Below are 18,300 nucleotides of genomic sequence, written 5' to 3'. Positions count from 1 at the left end.
TATGAGTATGTTAACAATTATTGTATCTCAGCGGTGGAATACAACATTACTACTCTTTCTGCCTTTCCCTATGCTTGAAACAAATCGGAGCTCACTGAACTCCCTGTGAGCTAGCTCCACCCCTCCTCCACATCCACCCGCTAAAGGAGCCACCGTGAAAAAAGGGAAGGTTTTAGAGCACCTGCTTAGGAAATCATGAAAACATGAAAGGTCTGATTCCAAACACCAACTTCTTTTTATTTGACCCATTTTCTGTTGTAGAAAAAAATGAGAGCAAGGGGTTTGCTTTAAGCTACAGAGATTTTCCTGCATTCTGCTGTGCGTGTGATGTGGGAGTAGAAGGCTAGCTGAGGACAAAGCTTGGGCTGACACCCAGCAGCCTCCCCGCTCCACCCCCCCCACAGTGGGTGGGCTTTGTATGACGTTCTTCCAGGAAGCTCCCCAAGATCTTCGAAATAAACCTTGCTGGGGTGAGGGTTGGGGGGAAGAACCACCTTAACTAGACATTGGCAAGGCACCTGGTACCTCGAGGTCCTCTTTAGCATATGAAAGTTCTTTTGAAATCACCCTTATCCTTATCTCCCCTGATTTTCTAGTACATAATCTGCCACCCCTCACAACCTTCAGGCAGCAGGCCCACCGGTCCTGTCCCCGTGCTCTCCTTTTTACACAGATGATGTCTCAACTATTCTTTCTTGGCCATCGGTTCCAGACCCCACTGAATCTCACCTATATTCCAAAACTACAGCACGTGGGTCTTGCAGGGAAAAGGATTTAATATCAAAGTCTCTCTTCTTCCCTTGCCACATAGCACTTTTATCTCCTTAGTGAAGATGTTTTTAATCTTTGAAATCACAAATGCTCTGATTAAAAATTCACCTACCCTTGAAGCAATTAAGCTCCTTCGTGTATTAAAAAACCGTCTCGCAGGCTTTCAGGAGTTAAAGGGGAACTACTACTAATTCAATACTACTATTTCCTTCCATCTTACAATGAGGAAATGGGAACACTGAAAAGTTAACTGTCCAAGGTCATAAGGATCATCCAGCTAGGAGCAGTGTTTCTCAAAGTGTCATACAGTAACTCCTAGTGGACACTTTGTGTTTTAAGAACTGCTCAATCCTGCCAAGAGCAGGAAATATAAGGATTGGGGTGGAGGCTGTGAATTAGACCCAGATAAGGTATCACTAGCAGGTCAAACCTGAACCATGACACTAGAGCTGGAAACTGAGTAGTCCATGTACTACTGGAGACATTTCATTACCCTGGATAACAGCAGTGGCACCAAGCCCCAACGGGGCTGGGGATGATGGGTCCCAAATGGGGGTCTTTTAAGAAAGGAGTGGTCAATGTTACAAGCACATTAATAAATGCTTTTCTGAGTATTTGGACTGGAAAGACACACAGTAGGGTAATGAAATAGTTGAGGACAAAAACACAACAAAGTATTTTGTTGTTCTCTAACTCCAGTAAGACAAACAAGACTAAGAAATTAAATTTGGTTAACACAAATTGTTTTAATAACCCTAAAATTCCAACACTCTGCATCATCTATTATAGTCTGGAGAGATGACCCTCCATAACTGATGTTTTTGGGGGAAGTGAAGGAGGGAGAGGAAACCCAATACAACCAAATGATAGAAATTCGTCTACCATTTTTCTTTTTTAAACACTGTGATTTACGTTCAAGTTAGATAGGCGTATCAAGTCTACTACAAGTTTATTGCAGACAGCAAAAGGAGTTTCAGTCACAAAATATTAAGGAAGTAACGGCATTTTCTTTCCCTTAATAAAGGCTGTAGAATTATCAATTATCCACTCAATGGGTATTTACTGAATGCCTGCTATGCATGCAAAGCACTGGAAAGCCATCAATTTGTTTCAAAGAATAAAGCAAAAGATGGTGGTTTAGCCAAGCTCTGACTTCAGCCTAAGTTTCATTCCAAATATCTTGGGCTAAGAAAAAAATGACTAAAAGGTAAAAGAAGAACCAGAAAGAGGGTGTTCCAAAGCTCCTTTGAAGACAAGGCTCTATCTCATGCTACAACAAAAAAGATTTACTTACAAAATAGAAAAAGCTCTATTTAACAAAAAAGTCCAAGGGAAAAGTCTTAGTCAATCATTCTGAGAAGTTGGTACACTCACACACAAGCGCAGGAGCGCCCTCCAAAAGGTATGACGCAGGGGTTTCTAAACAACACCTCCTGCTCTTTGGCCACTAATCTCTCTTTAGATCAGGCCCTCATTACCTGGGGCCCACTAGATGCAAGGCCTAGGCTCCACGCTGCTGCACAAGCTTGTGTCCTGTGCAACGGCGACAACATGTGAGGCAAACAGGGCAATTTGTTTCATTTGATCCTTTATAGGCCTCATCTGAGTGGAGGGCAGGGCTAAAGGGGCGAAAGTCGTCCAGGGGCAAACCACAACTTCTCCCGGAGTCGGTATAAACCCATTTCTGATGCACCCTCCCCAAACAAGCCCCGTGATGAGAAAAAAAAAATCCCCTGCAACCCCGTCCCAAGGAGGGTTCGTCGGAAGTCACCCTCGGATCAGGGAACCCTGAAGCTGCCGCGGTAAGAAGTCGGGGGGCTGCAGGAGTTCGGGCCTGACTCTGCAGTCTGGGGCGGCCCCGCAAGGTCTGCGACCGGTGCAGGTCGCCCCCCTCCCCCGCTCGGCCCGGCCGGTCCCCATCGCGCGTTCCTCCCAAGGCGAACCTGGCGTACTTACCCCCTGTTGGGACCCTTAGGGATAAACCAGGGCACGCAGAAGCCGACGAAGCCCCAGAACACGCTCATCACGATGAGAGGCACAGTGAGGCCGTTATACGCCATGGTTGCCGCCGGAGATAGCAGCCCCTGCCCAGCCGCCTCACTTTGGTCCCACCCGGAAGTGTCAACACCAGGCCGCGTGACCAGCGTGCGCAAAGACCCGCCTCCCGCGCCCCCACGTGACCCGCGCGCAGGACCCAGCTCCTCCGCCCCTCCAGAAATCCCGTGTACTTTACGTATGGACCATAGTGTCTGAGCAATATGCATGTATCCTTCGAGTTACCTCCTGATTTTTTTCTTCCTTAAGCAGAATGATTCCTGGATTAAATGGGAAGTTGGACCAATAACCTTAAACATCTGTACCAATTCTTCAAACAGAATTCCAAACTGTCACCTGGCCAGTTATATAGGAAACAAGATGGTTATCTTTGTGTTCATACTGCTTCCCCAAAGCAGCCTAAGCAGGAAGTCTACTGTCTTTAAGTTCCAGTGCGAGCACTGCCTTCTCCAAGACCTAGTTCATTATGTTAGTGTGTCTCTTGTGGCCACTCATCTTAACCAACTCTCCGCTGGAGGCTACCTCCTTGACGACGGGCACTGTTTAACTGGTCCGTGCTCCTCAGCAGTCCTTAGATATAGAATGTACTCAATAAACACCTGTAACCGAAATGCGTAATTAAGAAAGGGCGAGGTCAGCCCCGAACTAAGAGGAAAAAGTCTACTCCTTTCTCTTAGTTTTTTCTTAATTTGTTTTTAATTGTGGTAAAATATCATGACCATCTTAGCCATGAAGTGTAAAGGCCTGTAGCTTTAAGTACATTCACATTGTTGTGTACCCAATCTCCAGAACTTTTTCATACCCATAAAACAACTCCCTATTCTCCCTTCCCCTAACCCTTGGCAATCCCGACCCTACCTCCTGTCAAGTTTGACTACTCTAGATACCGGATATAAGTGGAATCATACAATATTTTTCTTTTTGTGACTGCCTTGATTCACTTAGCATAATATCCTCAGGCTTGATCCATGTTGTAGCGTGTGTCAGCATTTCTTTCCTTCTTAAGGTTGAATAATATTCTACTGTATGTGTATGCCATATTTTGTTTCTACATTCCCATCTGAAGATGGATATTTGAGTTGCTCCCATTTATAGCTTTAGCTATTATAGATTTTTTCCTATCTCTTAAATAAAGGCAAATATTTACTTTTAAGTGACCCCAATAAGTCTAACCTTTGCATCACCTTCTTGGCAACTTCTTTAAAAACCAGGTGTTGGGGAGCACAGGGATGTGGCCATTCATACATCAGTTTTGTGTAAATCTGTTTCATCCTCTCTGAAATGAGAAAGTTCCCTATCTTGGTATTATAGATGTGGGCTAGTACTGGCCAATAGCTCCCTCTATCAGTCAATTTATTTTATCACACATTCCAAATAAAAACTGGTGTCCAAGGCCAGGACCTAAGATTCAGTAACCCACCAAATGAAGAAATATTCTCTGCCTTCAAGGCACTTAAAGTCCACTTCAGGAAATGTCAGTATGGCTCAAGCACCCCAGGGGAGTCCCTGGAACTCTCCCAGCAGGTCTGTAAGGACCTCTCTGTTCTAACTAACAATCTGTGTAAAACTGTATTTTCTTCCTATGCTTTCCCCGATCTGTGGCAACAGATTGAATGCCTCTTACATCAATGCCCCAAAATCAGAGAAAGAGTCTCTTATGGTTAAGACAAATGGATTCTTAATAATGCTTCTGCATTCAATCTGAACTTTGTGGTTTATGATTCCATTGATTGTGTGTGTGAAAAATTATTACTTCTTTCAGCATCAAAAATTATTACTTCTTTCAGCATCAAAATTATTACTTCTTTCATACTTCATTCATACAAAATGCATGTCAGAATTGGAAATACCAGTAAACAATAGCAATATTAGGATTTATACACTCAGACTTCTCAGTCCTCAGAAAGAGCAGATTTGATCCTGCCATTTTCCATGAGACAGCAAGGCAGCACAGGTATTAATTGTTTGATTTACTTGTGGGAGAACGGAAGGTCAGAGGAAGTTAACTTGTGCAAAGGCCATGACTATCCTGTGGCAGAGATGGTGACAATGCTTTTCTAAGCAGCCCTACTGCTGCAAATATATAGGTTCTTCTTGCTGCCCACAGATGGCCAGCCTCTTGCCAGACTCCAGAACAGGGCTGAAAGGGTAAAAGAAGGAATACCAGAGATAGATGGCTAAAGTGAGATTTGGGTGGTCTTTGATGCAGTCAGGCCGGGGTTCAAATCTTGACTCTTATTTCTTGTGTCCTCTGGAATCTGGACAATTAATCTAAATTCGTTTTTCTTCATCAGGCAAAATGGGAAATAACAGACTCAATCAACATTTACTAAGAAACTCCAATGTGTCAGGCCACTAGAGAGCCATAAAAGCCATTTTATAATTTTATGCATTTTCATCATTTATGAATTTTGATCAATAATTTATCACTGAAGCAAGGGAGGATTTTATTTACTTTTTTTTTTTCTTTTTTGCTTTGAGTAGCCTCCAAGCCCAGTGTGGAGCCCACTGTGGGGCTTGAACTCACAACCTTGAGTCTGAGACCTGAGCTGAGATCAAGAGTCAGACACTTACCCGAATGAGCCACCCAGGTGCCCCAGGGGAGGATTTTGGATGTGGGTCTGGAGCTAAATCCTGAACAGTAACTAGAAGTTACGTAAGCAGAGAGTTAGGGGTCCCCAGGAAAACAAAAAGAAGTCATTTAAGGCCCAGCTATTTTCCATGACCTAAGCCTCACTGGCTCTAGCTCTAGCATGCTTCTTGCAGAACTTCCTAGGAGGTGTCAGAATTACAGAGAAAAACAAAACCTCAACAGTTAAGGATTTTAAGGGAACAAAGAGAATGCAAAAATAGATTCTAGTAAGCCAGGAAATGGCCTAACCATATCAGAAATAATAAATCAGGGCACCTGGGTGGCTCAGTGGATTAGGCCACTGTCTTTGGCTCGGGTCATGATCGCAGGGTCCTGGGATTGAGTCCCTGCTCAGCGGGGGAGCCTGCTTCCCTTCCTCTCTCTCTACCTGCCTCTCTGTCTACTTGTGATTTCTCTCTGTCAAATAAATAAAATCTTAAAAAAAAAAAGAAAGAAAGAAATCAGGGGCAAAACTCCCAGGGCTGTTTCAAAGGTAAGCAAGGCCCTTCATTCCCCTCAGATAAGGAGCCCAAGACCCAAACCAGTTTATATTGGCTCTCAGAGCTTGCCCATAGCCCTTCCCCTTGCCCAACAGTTACTTCTGCTTCATTATAATGTTAAAATCCCCACCCAAGGAGAACGTCATTAATATAACATACAATGCTTACATAGGCATGTTTCCTTAAAACATGTGCACAACCTTATGCCCACCTCTACGTATAATGAAGAAACTCCCCTTTCTGAATATTCATCGTAACCCCCCCAAAAAAAAACAACAACAAAAAAACCTACTATTCACCCCTACTTGAGGAGTCATGGACTTGGAAGCTATTCCCTGTGATCTTATTTGCTGCAAATAAACTTTCCTTTGTATAACAACACCTGGTGTAGTCTCTCTAATTCCCTAAGTAGCGAACTCATGTTAGGGTGGTTGCAGTTCGATCTGGAGCCTAAAATTCAAGATGCCAAGTGGGGGCCTGGCAAGTTGGGGACACAAATGGTGCAGACTGGATGGGGAGCAGCCAGCCTCTGAGCTCCACGCAATGGATACTGTATCAGATCAGGGCCCCATGTAACTGGATGAAACAAGATCTGGATTTCTCTGTGAAATCCCGGAACTTTTAAATGTTGGCAACCGACCTAGTAAAATTATGAAAACAGAAGGACAATCTGCCTGTGAACCAAATCTTGCTGGACTCCAGGCTGTCGTCAGTTTCCTTGGCTAGCTCCAGGTGAGAGGAAGGGCGTTTCAGTCATTTGGAAACACACTTGCAAAGTCAAGACCTTGGGAAGGGCAACCTGGTCAGGGAGATGCATGCCATTTGGTTGGGCTGGAGCACAAGGGAGAGGCAAGGGTCCAGGGAGTAATCCATCAGACTTGAGACAGGTGTGCAGAGCAGCACCAGCCACTCAGTGACGTCTTGTATGTGCCAGTTCACATCATGACTACCTCCGAGTGGGACAAACCCCTGAATTAGGGACCAGAGCCCTGTCCTATCCACCCCATCAGCATGAGGGTCCCAGCATGAGGAGAGAGCCATCCTACCACTGCTATTCTGCTGCTCAGTACATTAAACATAGGAAAGAATGGCAACAAGGGATTTATAGTAAAATGAATTTTATCTATAAAACAATGCAAATTCCCCTTGGAATTAAGAAACCTTTTCAACTGTTATTCATAAAAATTATTAATCAAAACAGCAAAAGCGGATTTACAAAGCTACATTATCAACAGCAAAACAGGAAGAGGAAATGTTTGGCAGACATCTTGAAAAGTCTCAAAGGAACACACACCAGGCTAAAGGTCTACAGGTAAACCATGCTTGCACAATATAAGGGCCTGCCCCTCCCAGAGGAACTAGCTTGTTGACCCCGGAAGTAGGGGCGGGGCAGGCCGGGAGGAGACATCCAATCGGTGGGGCATGCATATATCCACTGGGTAAATTGGGATTCAATTGGCTACCAGCGTAGGGGTGGGGCTCAACCACCCCCATAAAGGTTGGTATGCGAGGCTGGCGGAAGGCAGAAGGAGAGCTGTCAGAGGAAGAAGGAAGAAGGAGCAGAAGAAGGAGAGCCTGCGGGAGCAGAAGAAAGAGCTGTAACAGCTCTTGTAAGAGCTGAGAGAGTTGTAATAGCTCTTGTAAGAGCTAGAAGAGCCGCCAGGGGCCCCGAAACGCCAGCGGCCCCGCCCACACACCGCGGCCTTGGCAGTGGATACGGGGAATGGCCTAGACTCCAGCAACCTCGCCGCAAACGGCCTCGCCCCCAGGAGCGGCCTTGACACCCTGAGCCACAACCAGCTCCACATTCCGGCAAGCGGTTTCGTCAGGGAAGAGGTTTCCTCCAGAGTGGCCTCTTTTTGGGAGCAGCCTTGTCCGGGGAGCGGCCTCGCCGGAGCAGCCCCTGTCCGGGGAGCAGCCATTCCGGGGAGCAGCCCTGTCTGAGGAGCGATCTCATCAGCTGCGGCCTCGTCCTGGGAGTGGCCTCGACCGGAGTGGCCTCATCTGCAGAAAGGCCTTGTCCAGAGCAGCCACGTTGGGAGCGGACTTGCCGGGGTCATTGTCATCACCTTTTCGTAAGAGACAACCCTGACAGGTCAGTTTGATCCTTGATGCTTGGCGCGAAATAAAGCTTTGCTTGACCTTCGCTTTGTATCAGTCTCCTTCCTTTGATCACGGACCCTAACACACAACAGGTTATGTTCAGTCCTGCATTTTCTCAATAAGTTCTTCCTTATATTTGCCTTTCTCTTTTCCAACCTGTCGAGATTTGGCTTTGCGTTCAAGAATTTTTTTCCGATCTTTGTCCAGCTTTAGCCTGGTGATAACCACCTGTTTTAGAGTAAGAAAACAGATCTTTATTTTTTTTTTTAAGGAAAGAATTTATAATTATTTTCTACTGAAGAGCTTTTCCAAACAATAGCAGTTTGGGTTCCTTCTGCTACCCACCCTCCTACCCCTAACTCCTAAGAGAACCAGTTAAGATAGTTTAGTGATATCAAATATTATTTAGGCTGGGAAAATTATACTACCAACATGTTTCTTGTTCGTCTATCATCCTTTGGTCAGCAAAATATGTTGTTTTTTAAACTTCTGCATTCTGACCAGCTACTGGATCATAGACCATAAGGATAAGAAAGACCCTCACCACTCGGCCCCTACCTCAAAGAGTGGAGGAGAAAGACCCTATAATACAGTGCATGAAATAGGAGTGCAAATGAAGAACAGCCTATTCCACCAGGTGGGCATGAGGGCCACAGGAACAGATGGTCTCTCTTCTCCCCCTGGACATCACCCAGTAGCAAAGTGATGCCCACAATACCTGGAACCCTCTTGCAACCGGCTCGAACACAGCCTTCACCAAGGATGACAAAACAGACAAGAAAAGAATCTGGGTCCTTGAAGGTATCACTAGGCCAAAGAATTGATCAAGCCTGCCTGACCTCCCTCTATAAGCAGCTACACAGCTGCAACCACTGCTCGGTCCCAGGCCATACCTTGCTCGGGTGAATGCCCACATGGACAGTTGTACCATTAGCTTCCTCACACTGCACCCACTTGATGTAGATGACATACTTCTTTCTGTACACCTGGACCACCTTGCCAATTTGCTGACCTTTGTAGTGTCCTCGAACCACCTAAGAAAAACACAAAAGAGAATTTCTCCCCCTTCTAACATGTGAATGTTACAGTGAGGAAACTATCAGGAATACACAGGCTAACATGTAACTTTTTGCACAAAAGCAGATTAACCCTAGCAGTCAAAAGTCAGCTATTTTTTGGCTATAAATCTGGTCTGTATTGCTCTAAGTCAGGTGAAAATTCTTCACCTGAATTTCTTTCTTATCTGAAACAAAAAATTCCTTGAACTAGAATAGCCACCACAGAACTAGTCCTGAGAGTAAAAAAGTATAACCACTGCACACCCAAAACTAATAGTCTTATATATCAATTCTATCTCAGTTAAATAAAAGGAAGTAAAATTTAAGAAAGAAAAAATATAATCATTCTCAAGGGATTAAATGGAGGATGGTTAAAGATACTCTACTGAGACTCTCCTGCAACCATTTAAAATCTGTGCTTTCAAAAAATAACTTATGACCTAGGAAAATGCTCATGATAGGACCTTTAGGGGAAAAAAAAAAAGAAAACAAAGTTTTATATGAAATACAGTGTGAATGTTGTATGCATATGTTTCAGGCATATGGCATATAACACAATGGGATGTAAATGTATCTAAGTGTCAGTAATGGTTGCCAAGAAGTAGGATTTAAAGAAATGTATTATTCTTCCAAATTTCAAGATTTTTTTTTTTCATTGTGGGGCTTGAGCTTACAACCTTGCAATCAAGACCTCAGCTGAGATCAAGAGTCAGATACTCAACTGACGAGCTACCCAGGTGCCCCCAAATTTCAAGATTTCTATAATTAACACAAATATTTTACAGTCAGAAAAAAATTAAAATGTTAAATTTAAATCTCTTGGGCTCTTCTCACATACTAAAAATCTTACTCACACTCCAACACTATTCAAGACCAACTAGAGTATGGTCTCCCTGAAGGCACAAGCCTATTCAACAGGAGCCACAATAGAGCTGATGCTGATTTTAAGAAACATGAAAGAAATACCACATATAAATGCTAGACTATCTCAACACTCCTAAAATGTCTATTTAGATTGTTCGGCTTACTTACTAAGGTGATTTTTCAGGTTAAAGAGAGAATAGCCACGCGTCACTGAAAATCCACCACTCTATATGACCAGAGACTCTCACAAGGAAAAGTGTGTGAAAAAGCCCCTCTTGACCAACATCATTAAGACAGAAGAAAGAGATTAATAAATTAAGTCCAAAGGAACACCTGATTAAAGAGAACTGGACAAACACTAGACCCAGTGAGGAGAGGAAAGGGCTAGGACAAGACTAACCCCGCTGGCCTAGAAAGGGGAAGAAGAGGCAAAGACAGAGTCTGGCTGAGCAACTGGATGGATGGATATGCCTTTCCCAGAGGCATGGAACATGGAGGAAGAAACATTTTACTTTTTAAGATTTTATTTACTTATTTGACAGAGATCACAGGTAGGCAGAGGCAGGCAGGGAGAGAGGGGGTAAGCAGGTTCCCTTTTGAGCAGAGCCCGATGTGGGGCTCAATCCCATGACCCTGAGATTGTGAACTGAGCTGAAGGCAGAGGCTTAACCCACTGAGCCAGCCAGGCGCCCCAGGAAGAAACATTTTAGGAGAAAACAGTATAGTTGGGACCATGCTGAGTTTGAGGTGTATCATGATATTCTAGTGCAGAATTCCAATCACAGCCGGAAGACCAAATGGGTCGGCAACAAAGACCTGGGAGTCCTCCGAAGATGGCAACTCAGAGCCTAATTTTGTTCAAGGAGCTTGTGGTATGAGGGCAGACTGTAGAAATCTGAGGAAAGCCAACATTTTGGAAAAGCTTGTAAGGAAGACTGAAGTGGCCACAGAAAATGGGTAACTGGGGGAATGTTGGGTACTACAGCCAAGGAAAGGTCATCTAGAAGAAGGACAAAGGAACAAATGTGACAAGCTGGTGATCATGGCTAGTGTGCTTTCAGTGGAACAGAGGGATGGAAGCTATTTACAGTAAAGATAATGAGTTCACCAGAGATGAGGTCACTGAGGTCAGGCAACAAAAAAGAGAAATTCTCTAGCTTCATCTTAATTAATGGGTAACAAGGAGTTAACCAATAAACATGCAAATATGTAATCAACTAACTGGAGTAGGGCACACAGAAACTTACTGGATCCTAACTATGGTGATGGCTACATGGCTTTTCATCTGCCAAAACTCACCTGTGCACTTTACTATACGTAAATCATGACTCAGTTTTATTTATTTTTCATTTGTGGAATCATTTAATACTTCACTAACATTATACAGAAGTATAGTAACAAGAGCTAAGGGGAATGTTGGAGTGACTGAAGTAACAGGTACAAAATCATGATTACAGAAAGTTTCAGACTACAGAAGGGGGCGGGGTGGAGATCACAAGTGTTTTGAAAGAGAAAGGTATTCATTTGGTTCCAAAATGGAAAGGAGTGGCTCTGGGACAGACATACGTTGTGCACGGGTGACCATAAGATCTGCAAAACTGCACTGCTACTAGAGAGATCATTTAGTCGTCTGGGACAGGAACGGAAAGGTTTCCATCATTTGATAGCAAATGGAGGCTACTACAGATTTCTAAAGACAGTAATCTGTAAAAAATTGAGAAGCTAGGGGCAAGGACTCTTGAAATAATCCGGATACAGAATAACCGGAGCTATAAATGAAAGTAAAGATGACAGGCTGCATTAAAAAGCAGTCACTCCTGAGCACAGGATGAGGATGAAGGAGATGGGTTAGAGAAAGTTAAGCATACCATCTTGGAGGAAGCACGGGAAGGAGGGAGCTGCCGAGCACAAGGCAAAACTGGGCCAAGCTGAAGTGTCCTTGCAAAGAAGATAATGAGTTTTAAAAAACCAACCCAAAAAATAAGAGAACTGGCAAGAGGGAGTAGGAATTCAAACCGAATTGAATGTCCTGATCTAGAGGTGCACAGGTCAAAATAAATGCCGCAATTACAGGGGGTGGGGGAGCAGTGTGCTGCAGAGAAAGAAGAACTAAGCAAGAGTAAAGGTTCACCAGCAAAAAGTGAAGGAACTTCACAGGCCAGAGAACCAGCAAGCCCTCATCAAGGAGGACCTTGATGTGGCCTTAATATAGAAGCCAGAAAGGACAGAATTCTGATTTGTGTCTCCTTGGCTGTCAGTCATGGCTCCTCTGAGCTTATTCTGAACTTGCCTAGAATCCTCAAGAGTTCCCAAAGGCAGAAAAGATGTGTTCCTCTCATGAGCCCAGCTTTCAATCAGTGTCTACAGAGAATAGGTTTTAAAATTCTAACCTTGAGAGCTAGGGCAGAGATGCCCTTTCCAACCCTGTTGAGATGCGGCGGGCAGTTCACATTATCTCAAAAGGCAGCTGGGACTTCAATCATTTTGCTTCAGTTTCACGAACAGAGTGGTGGAGTCAAAGCTCTGAGCTGGCTGAAGGTTGAAAGTATTTCCAGCTGTGATGCCCTGACTTGGCATGCCTGTTCTGGAACCACACCTGGATCCTGGATCAGGGAGCAGGGTGAGCGCAGACAGGTGCTGGCACAGGCGGATGTCGGGGTACATGGTTGAGAGGAAAACGAGTTCCAGCAGCTGAAGGTGGACCCAGTATGCCTCAGTTTAAAAAGAAATAAAATCAAATTGTATTCACTGCCAGGAAGCAAATATAAGTAGAAGGTGTAATGATACCATGTTGATTAATATATCTGGGAAGGCTTTTCTGGGGAACTGACATTTAAGATAACATTTAAGATAAGAGCACTCCAGGCAAAGGGAGCCTTCTGGGCAAAGACCCTGAGGGAGGAAAGATCAAAGCATATTTAAGGACTTGAGAAGGCCAGTGTGTCTGAAGAACAGAGCATGTGGGGGCACAACAGGCTGAAACAAGGCTGGGCAAGCAGACCAGGACTGGGACACACGGGGCCTTGTTGTCAATGATTTTAGATTTATAGTAAGCAGTCAAGCACTGCTTGACATGATAGGCTCTAAGCAGAATCTAATTTGCAAAAAATGCCCCTCTGTGAAGAATGCCTGACCAGGGTAAGAGTGAAAGCTGGAGTGTCTTGAACTAAACTGGAAATGTAAAGAAATGGTCAGCATTAAGACTTATTTTAGAGATAGAATCAACAAAATTAAGTAAGAGATTAGACACGGGTTAGGAAGAGAGAGACATTAGGGAGAACTGAAAAGTTTATGACACAGGCAAGTGAAAAAGTGTTGCTTACTGAAGTGTGAAAGATGGGAGGAAAAGCAGATTAGAGACAGTGTTCCAGTCAAGAGTACTTCCAGACTGAAAACTTGAGACAACTACGAGATGTTGCACATGTAGTTAGATCTACAGGCTTGTGCTCTGGAAAGTGGTTTGGGCTGGGATATAAAAAAGGGAGTTGTTAGCACAGGGCAGACATTTAGATCTTGGAATAGGTATTATCACCCAGGGAGGCAATGTACGCAGGATGAGATGTTAGACCACGTGCACACCCTGACAAACTCCAGCATTCAGAGATCAGAAGAGACGAGCAAGGGAATCTGAGAAGCCAAAAGTAAACTGAGTCTGAACGGTCATGGAAACCAAAAAGCCAGATTATTTCAAGAAGGCAGTGCTACTTATGCCAAATGCTGCTGAAAAAGTCAAGCATGAGACCAACATGTGTGCACTGGATTTAGTCACAAAATAGGTTACTGGTGATCTCAGCCAAAAGCAGCCTTCTATTAGGTAGTGAGATATAGATCAGACTGGAGAGGGTCTAGGCATAAATGGGGAGGTGAGGAAGTGTAGGCAACTCTTTTGAGTACACTTTTGAAGAGGGCAGCTGCTACTTTGTAGTAGTAGCTGGAAGGAAATGGGAGGCCTGGAAGAGAATCTACACTTTCCAGTTTTCTTGCAAAATCAAGAATCTGACAATAGGGGGCCAGCATTTCCCATGGTAGTGGTAGGCTAAAGGTACACCACAATTTTCTTTAAATGAGGCATGAGCTTTCCAGTTGCTATTTTCTTCCCATCAGCCAACATCTCTTTTTTAATGTGCCTACCTAGCCCTTCTATGCATTTGCAATTCCCCCATTCTAGAACATGTCTGATGGGAAGGACCCAGAAGAGAAGTTGCAACTGTTGAGCATACCTCTCAACTATTCTTCCCACTCTATTCCTGTCATTCCCTCAGGCCAAATTATCCCCTGGTTTCAAGCTTCTCCTCAAAATGTTCCTCGAAGCTTCAAAGCATCCCAGTGCCCTGGAAGATACCCCAAGTCCCTTAGTCTTACCCCCATTTCATTCTCTAAAACAATGGTTCTCAATTAGGGGAAGGGGACGGGTGAATTTGGCCCCCAGGGACATTTGACAACACCTGGAAATATTTTTGTTTGTCACAAATGTGAGGAGGTACTACCGGCATCTAGTGGGGAGAGGTCAGGGATGCAGCTAAACATCCCACCATGCACAGGAAAGCTTCCCACAACAGAGAACTCTCCTATCCAAGATTCCAACAGTGCTGAGGCTGGGAATCCCTGCTCTAAAATGTTGAGCTCCATGTCGACAGGTGCCTAGTCAGTCCTGCTTACTGCTAGTGTCTAGAACAGTGCCTGGTCCCTTAAATACTATTTCAAGGAGTTAATCTACCCCCTCTATTTTAGTCATCCCTCACTCTCTCTTTCTTACCACACATCCGAAGCTCTAGGAAGAACAAGACAGCTTCACTTTCTCACAAGGATTATTCTCTTTCATAAGTTCATGCCTCCAACTTGCTGCTTCCCTAGTCTCTCTGCCAAATCCAGTACCACCCAATGCCCAGCCCCTGCTAAACCCAATACTAAGGAAACATTACTCTTATCATGGCACTTTCTCCTGGAGAATCTGGTTCCAAGAGCCACCCTGAGCAATGCCTGGGAAACTTGCAGCCAGGGGACTAAATGGAAAAGCAAAGTTTTGCTTGGCTAGTATACGACTTTTCTTAAACGGTCATTATTATTGGGACGCCTGGGTGGCTCAGTGGGTTAAAGCCTCTGCCTTCGGCTGGGGTCATGATCCCAGGGTCCTGGGATGGAGCCCAGCGTTGGGCTCTCTGCTCAGCAGGGAGCCTGCTTCCCTTCCTCTCTCTGCCTGCCTCTCTGCCTGCTTGTGATCTGTCAAATAAATAAATAAAATCTTTTTAGAACAGTCATTATTATTAAGGGATTGCATCTGAAAGCTCTAAGTTAAGCCGGGTAGGCACACTGGTGGCTGTGGGCTCCATCTCCGGTCGGATACATCTGCCGGGTAACATTAATTGCCAGGGTCCAGAGGGCATGAAGAGTCTACAACTTCCCTACGTCCTAGGACACATGACATTCTCAGGCGGCACCAGAGCGACATGCAGCTGGGTAACGAGAGCCTGAGGGAGACCAACCTGGACGTCGTCGTCCTTGCGGATGGGCACAGAGCGGACGTTGTACTTCTGCCGCAGCTCCTTGGAGAGTGGGGAAGACATGATCTTCCTGCGCACGTGCGAGGGCGCACTGAAGTGGCGTTTGCGGTTTTTGCTGCGGTCCAAGGTAACCAAGGGGTTGAACTTCATGCTGACCTTCTGCAAAGAGAGGCGTGGGAAGGAGGGGGAGGGTGCTCAGTTGGGTACCAGGGCCTGCTCTCCACCCAAGACACTCCTCCCCATCGCTGCACAGGGACTCTGAGGGAGGTAGCCTCGGGAGGAGGTGACTGAAGGAGGAGAATCGGGGAAGCGAAGGGTCTGAGTGTTACACAGTAAGGCAAGCTTGGGGAGTGCCTGCCTGACCAGAGGGGCCATGGGAAGAGGGCGGCACTGGGACCTCGAGGCTGACTGTGGGAGGAAGATTCGAGCAGGACAAGAATGCCGAGTCGGAAGTCACGCAAAGAGATGTTCCCAGAACGTGGGGGAAGGATCCGCAGGGCGGAGAGCTTCTCCCTCGGACAAAACATCACCCTCTACTCACCTTTCGCGCCCGTTAGGTTCGGGCCCTGAACGCGCAAGGCCGGAAGTGAGGGCTTCCTTGCCGCGCAAGCGTAGAAAGGAAGCGGAGCCCCCTTCCCGTCGGAGCGAGACTGAGTGGCGCCCCCTGAGACTTGGGGTGGGATGGCAGCGCCTCATTCCAAGGGGGCCATTTCAGGGCTGTGGGGCTTCTGGGGTCCCGCTAGGACCCACGAAGAGTTGGCACCGCTGGGGAGAAGAGGCATACTTCTCTAGGGCCTGCATTAGAGACCTACTAGTGTTTTAAAAATAGGCTCACCAGAGTATCTTATTCCAAACTCTTTCTTTGCCTCTTCTTACCCTCCCCTGAGGTGATTTAGCTGTGAAATGTTAGTTGTTGGATGCTTTGGGCATTCATGATGATCCAAACGCAGTCCGCTGACTTGCTCCTTCAAAATCAGAGAAGCTTGTTCAAAATGGAAATTTTTGTGATCCATCACAGTCCTATGAAACCAGGCAGCGATAGGTCCAGGTTTTAAAGCAAGCACTCCCCTCCTCCCGCCCAACCAAAGATTTTGAGGTGCAACAATGTTTGGAGATCGTGAGAACCAACAACCTGGTCTTGCAAAACTTTCCCCCACTTTTTTAGTCCTTCTGGGTGATGTAGGGAAAAGGTTGGGGCTCCAAGCCAAGAGCCAAGAAAGAATTCTTGAGATGTCTTTGGTGCAAAAAGGTGATTTTATTAAAGCACAAGGACAGGACCCATGGACAGAAAGAGCTGCACTGGAGTTGTGAGGAACGGCTGATGATAAACTTTCAAGTTTGGAGGGGGTCAGGGGTAGCATAAATCTCTAAAGAATTTTGGAAGCGGGGCACCTGGGTGGCTCAGTGGTTTAAAGCCTCTGCCTTCAGCTCAGGTCATTATCCCAGGGTCCTGGGATGGAGCCCCGCATAAGGCTCCCTGATCAGCAGGGATCCTGCTTCCTCCTCCCTCTCTGCCTGCTTCTCTGCCTGCTTGTGATCTCTGTCTGTCAAATAAATAAATAAAATCTTAAAAAAAAAAAAAAGAATTTTGGAAGCAAGGTTACCAGGACCTTGAGGGGGCTAGATATTATGGGGAAAAGGTCATTTTTTGTCTAATAAAACCTTAGTCATGAGACTCTTCAGCTGTATATAGTGAGCAGTATGCTTGGGCAATGATTACCAACCCGCATCTTGGAGGGGGGTAGGTAGAGATAAAGGAAGTTTCCAAAGAAATTTCTTTTTTTTTTTTTTTTTTTTTTAAATTTTTTATTCATTTAGTTGACAGATAGAGATCACAAGTAGACAGAGAGGCAGGCAGAGAGAGAGGAGGAAGCAGACTCCCCGCCGAGCAGAGAGCCCGATGCGGGGCTCGATCCCAGGACTCTGGGATCATGACCTGAGCCGAAGGCAGAGACTTTAACCCCCTGAGCCACCCAGGCGCCCCTCCAAAGAAATTTCTATACGTTAAAGTAGACTTACAGGATCCTGGGGATAGGGCTAAGATTGCCTTTTGCCTTTAGCAAAGTATTAACATTGAGGCAATTGAGTCCCTAGAGAAATGTCACTCTACCTGTTTTAAAGACTTGTCAGTGGGCTTTGAGTAGTAAGGAAATTTAATAATTTTTCTTCTGCCTTTGTTTCCCACATCACTGGGGAGAGCTGGGGTTGTAGAATCAGACCTGGACCCAAGCGCCTCTTCATGTGGCTGGATGTTGGGGAGATACCTCCATGTTTCTGAGCCTCAGTTTTCTCATCTGTGAAATAGGGATGATCTTAGCAGGTGACTCATACAGTTGTTATGAGGGTTAAATGAGTTAGTCCGTTGGGAGTGTTTAGAATTCACTTACAGTAAGCCGTTATTCCTAATGAAAGAGGGGCTTGCTCCAGGACAGCCCTAAATTGGGGCCTCACATCCATGAGTCCTCACTTTCAGACCTTGGCTATTAACTCCCAGTGACACAAACTGTAAGCTTTCTGTTTGATGTAAACACATTCCGCGCACCTTGAGGGGGGAAACCCCAACCCCCCACCCCAAGCTCTGAAGCAGGGTCTCACCTGCAGGATAGTGCGGCCCTGCCCTGCCCTCCCGAGTCTGCTCTGCCTTCCGGAGTCTGCTCTGCCCTACCCTGCCCTCCCGAGTCTGCCCTGTCCTGCTCTCCCGAGTCTGCCCTGCACTCCTGAGTCTGCCCTGCCTTGCCATGCCCTGTCCTGCTCTCCAGAATCCGCCCTCCAGAGACTGCTCTCTCCGGCTGGGGCCCTTCGCGTGCCCGTCGCGC

At 45.7% G+C, this 18,300-nt stretch overlaps 2 protein-coding genes across 5 annotated transcripts in view; both read right to left on the bottom strand.

Moving 5' to 3' along the window:
- ATP6V0E1 (ATPase H+ transporting V0 subunit e1) overlaps positions 1-2,915 on the bottom strand; it is a 29,632-nt gene extending 26,717 nt beyond the window's left edge. Inside the window, exon 1 of the mRNA XM_032851832.1 lies at positions 2,728-2,915. Coding sequence (XP_032707723.1) covers positions 2,728-2,831 — 104 coding nt within the window. The 5' untranslated portion in view covers positions 2,832-2,915. The remainder of the gene's footprint in view (positions 1-2,727) is intronic.
- A 510-nt stretch (positions 2,916-3,425) lies between these two features.
- RPL26L1 (ribosomal protein L26 like 1) lies at positions 3,426-16,755 on the bottom strand. Of its 4 annotated transcripts, XM_032851824.1 has the most exons (6): positions 15,848-15,999; positions 15,467-15,643; positions 8,955-9,095; positions 8,151-8,289; positions 7,253-7,289; positions 3,426-4,102 (listed from the first exon to the last, which is right to left on the bottom strand). In XM_032851824.1, the coding sequence occupies exons 1-4, from the start codon at positions 15,857-15,859 to the stop codon at positions 8,161-8,163; spliced, it is 459 nt and encodes a 152-aa protein (XP_032707715.1). In that variant the 5' UTR covers positions 15,860-15,999; the 3' UTR covers positions 3,426-4,102; positions 7,253-7,289; positions 8,151-8,160. The 4 variants fall into 4 exon arrangements, with proteins under 4 accessions (XP_032707715.1, XP_032707716.1, XP_032707714.1 ...); XM_032851825.1 differs by lacking the exons at positions 3,426-4,102; positions 15,848-15,999 and adding an exon at positions 16,026-16,755 and having other exon boundaries at positions 7,060-7,289; XM_032851823.1 differs by lacking the exon at positions 3,426-4,102 and having other exon boundaries at positions 7,060-7,289; positions 15,848-15,998.
- Between the last annotated feature and the right edge of the window lie 1,545 nt (positions 16,756-18,300).

Source organism: Lontra canadensis, unplaced genomic scaffold (assembly GCF_010015895.1).
Source record: "Lontra canadensis isolate GAN:19392208 unplaced genomic scaffold, GSC_riverotter_1.0 scaffold5, whole genome shotgun sequence".
NCBI classification, from domain to species: Eukaryota; Metazoa; Chordata; class Mammalia; order Carnivora; family Mustelidae; genus Lontra; species Lontra canadensis.
Note: the sequence above shows the minus strand (reverse complement) of the source record. Positions and strands in the feature narration are given on the sequence as shown.

Bases quoted from the DNA above. Each gene is read 5' to 3' on its own strand.
- RPL26L1 (XM_032851824.1), bottom strand. The intron at 9,096-15,466 runs GTTGGTCTCCCT...TGTTTTTCTTAG, and splicing joins GCAAGGACGACGACGTCCAG to GTGGTTCGAGGACACTACAA. The intron at 8,290-8,954 runs GTATGGCCTGGG...ACTCTAAAACAG, and splicing joins TGGGCATTCACCCGAGCAAG to GTGGTTATCACCAGGCTAAA.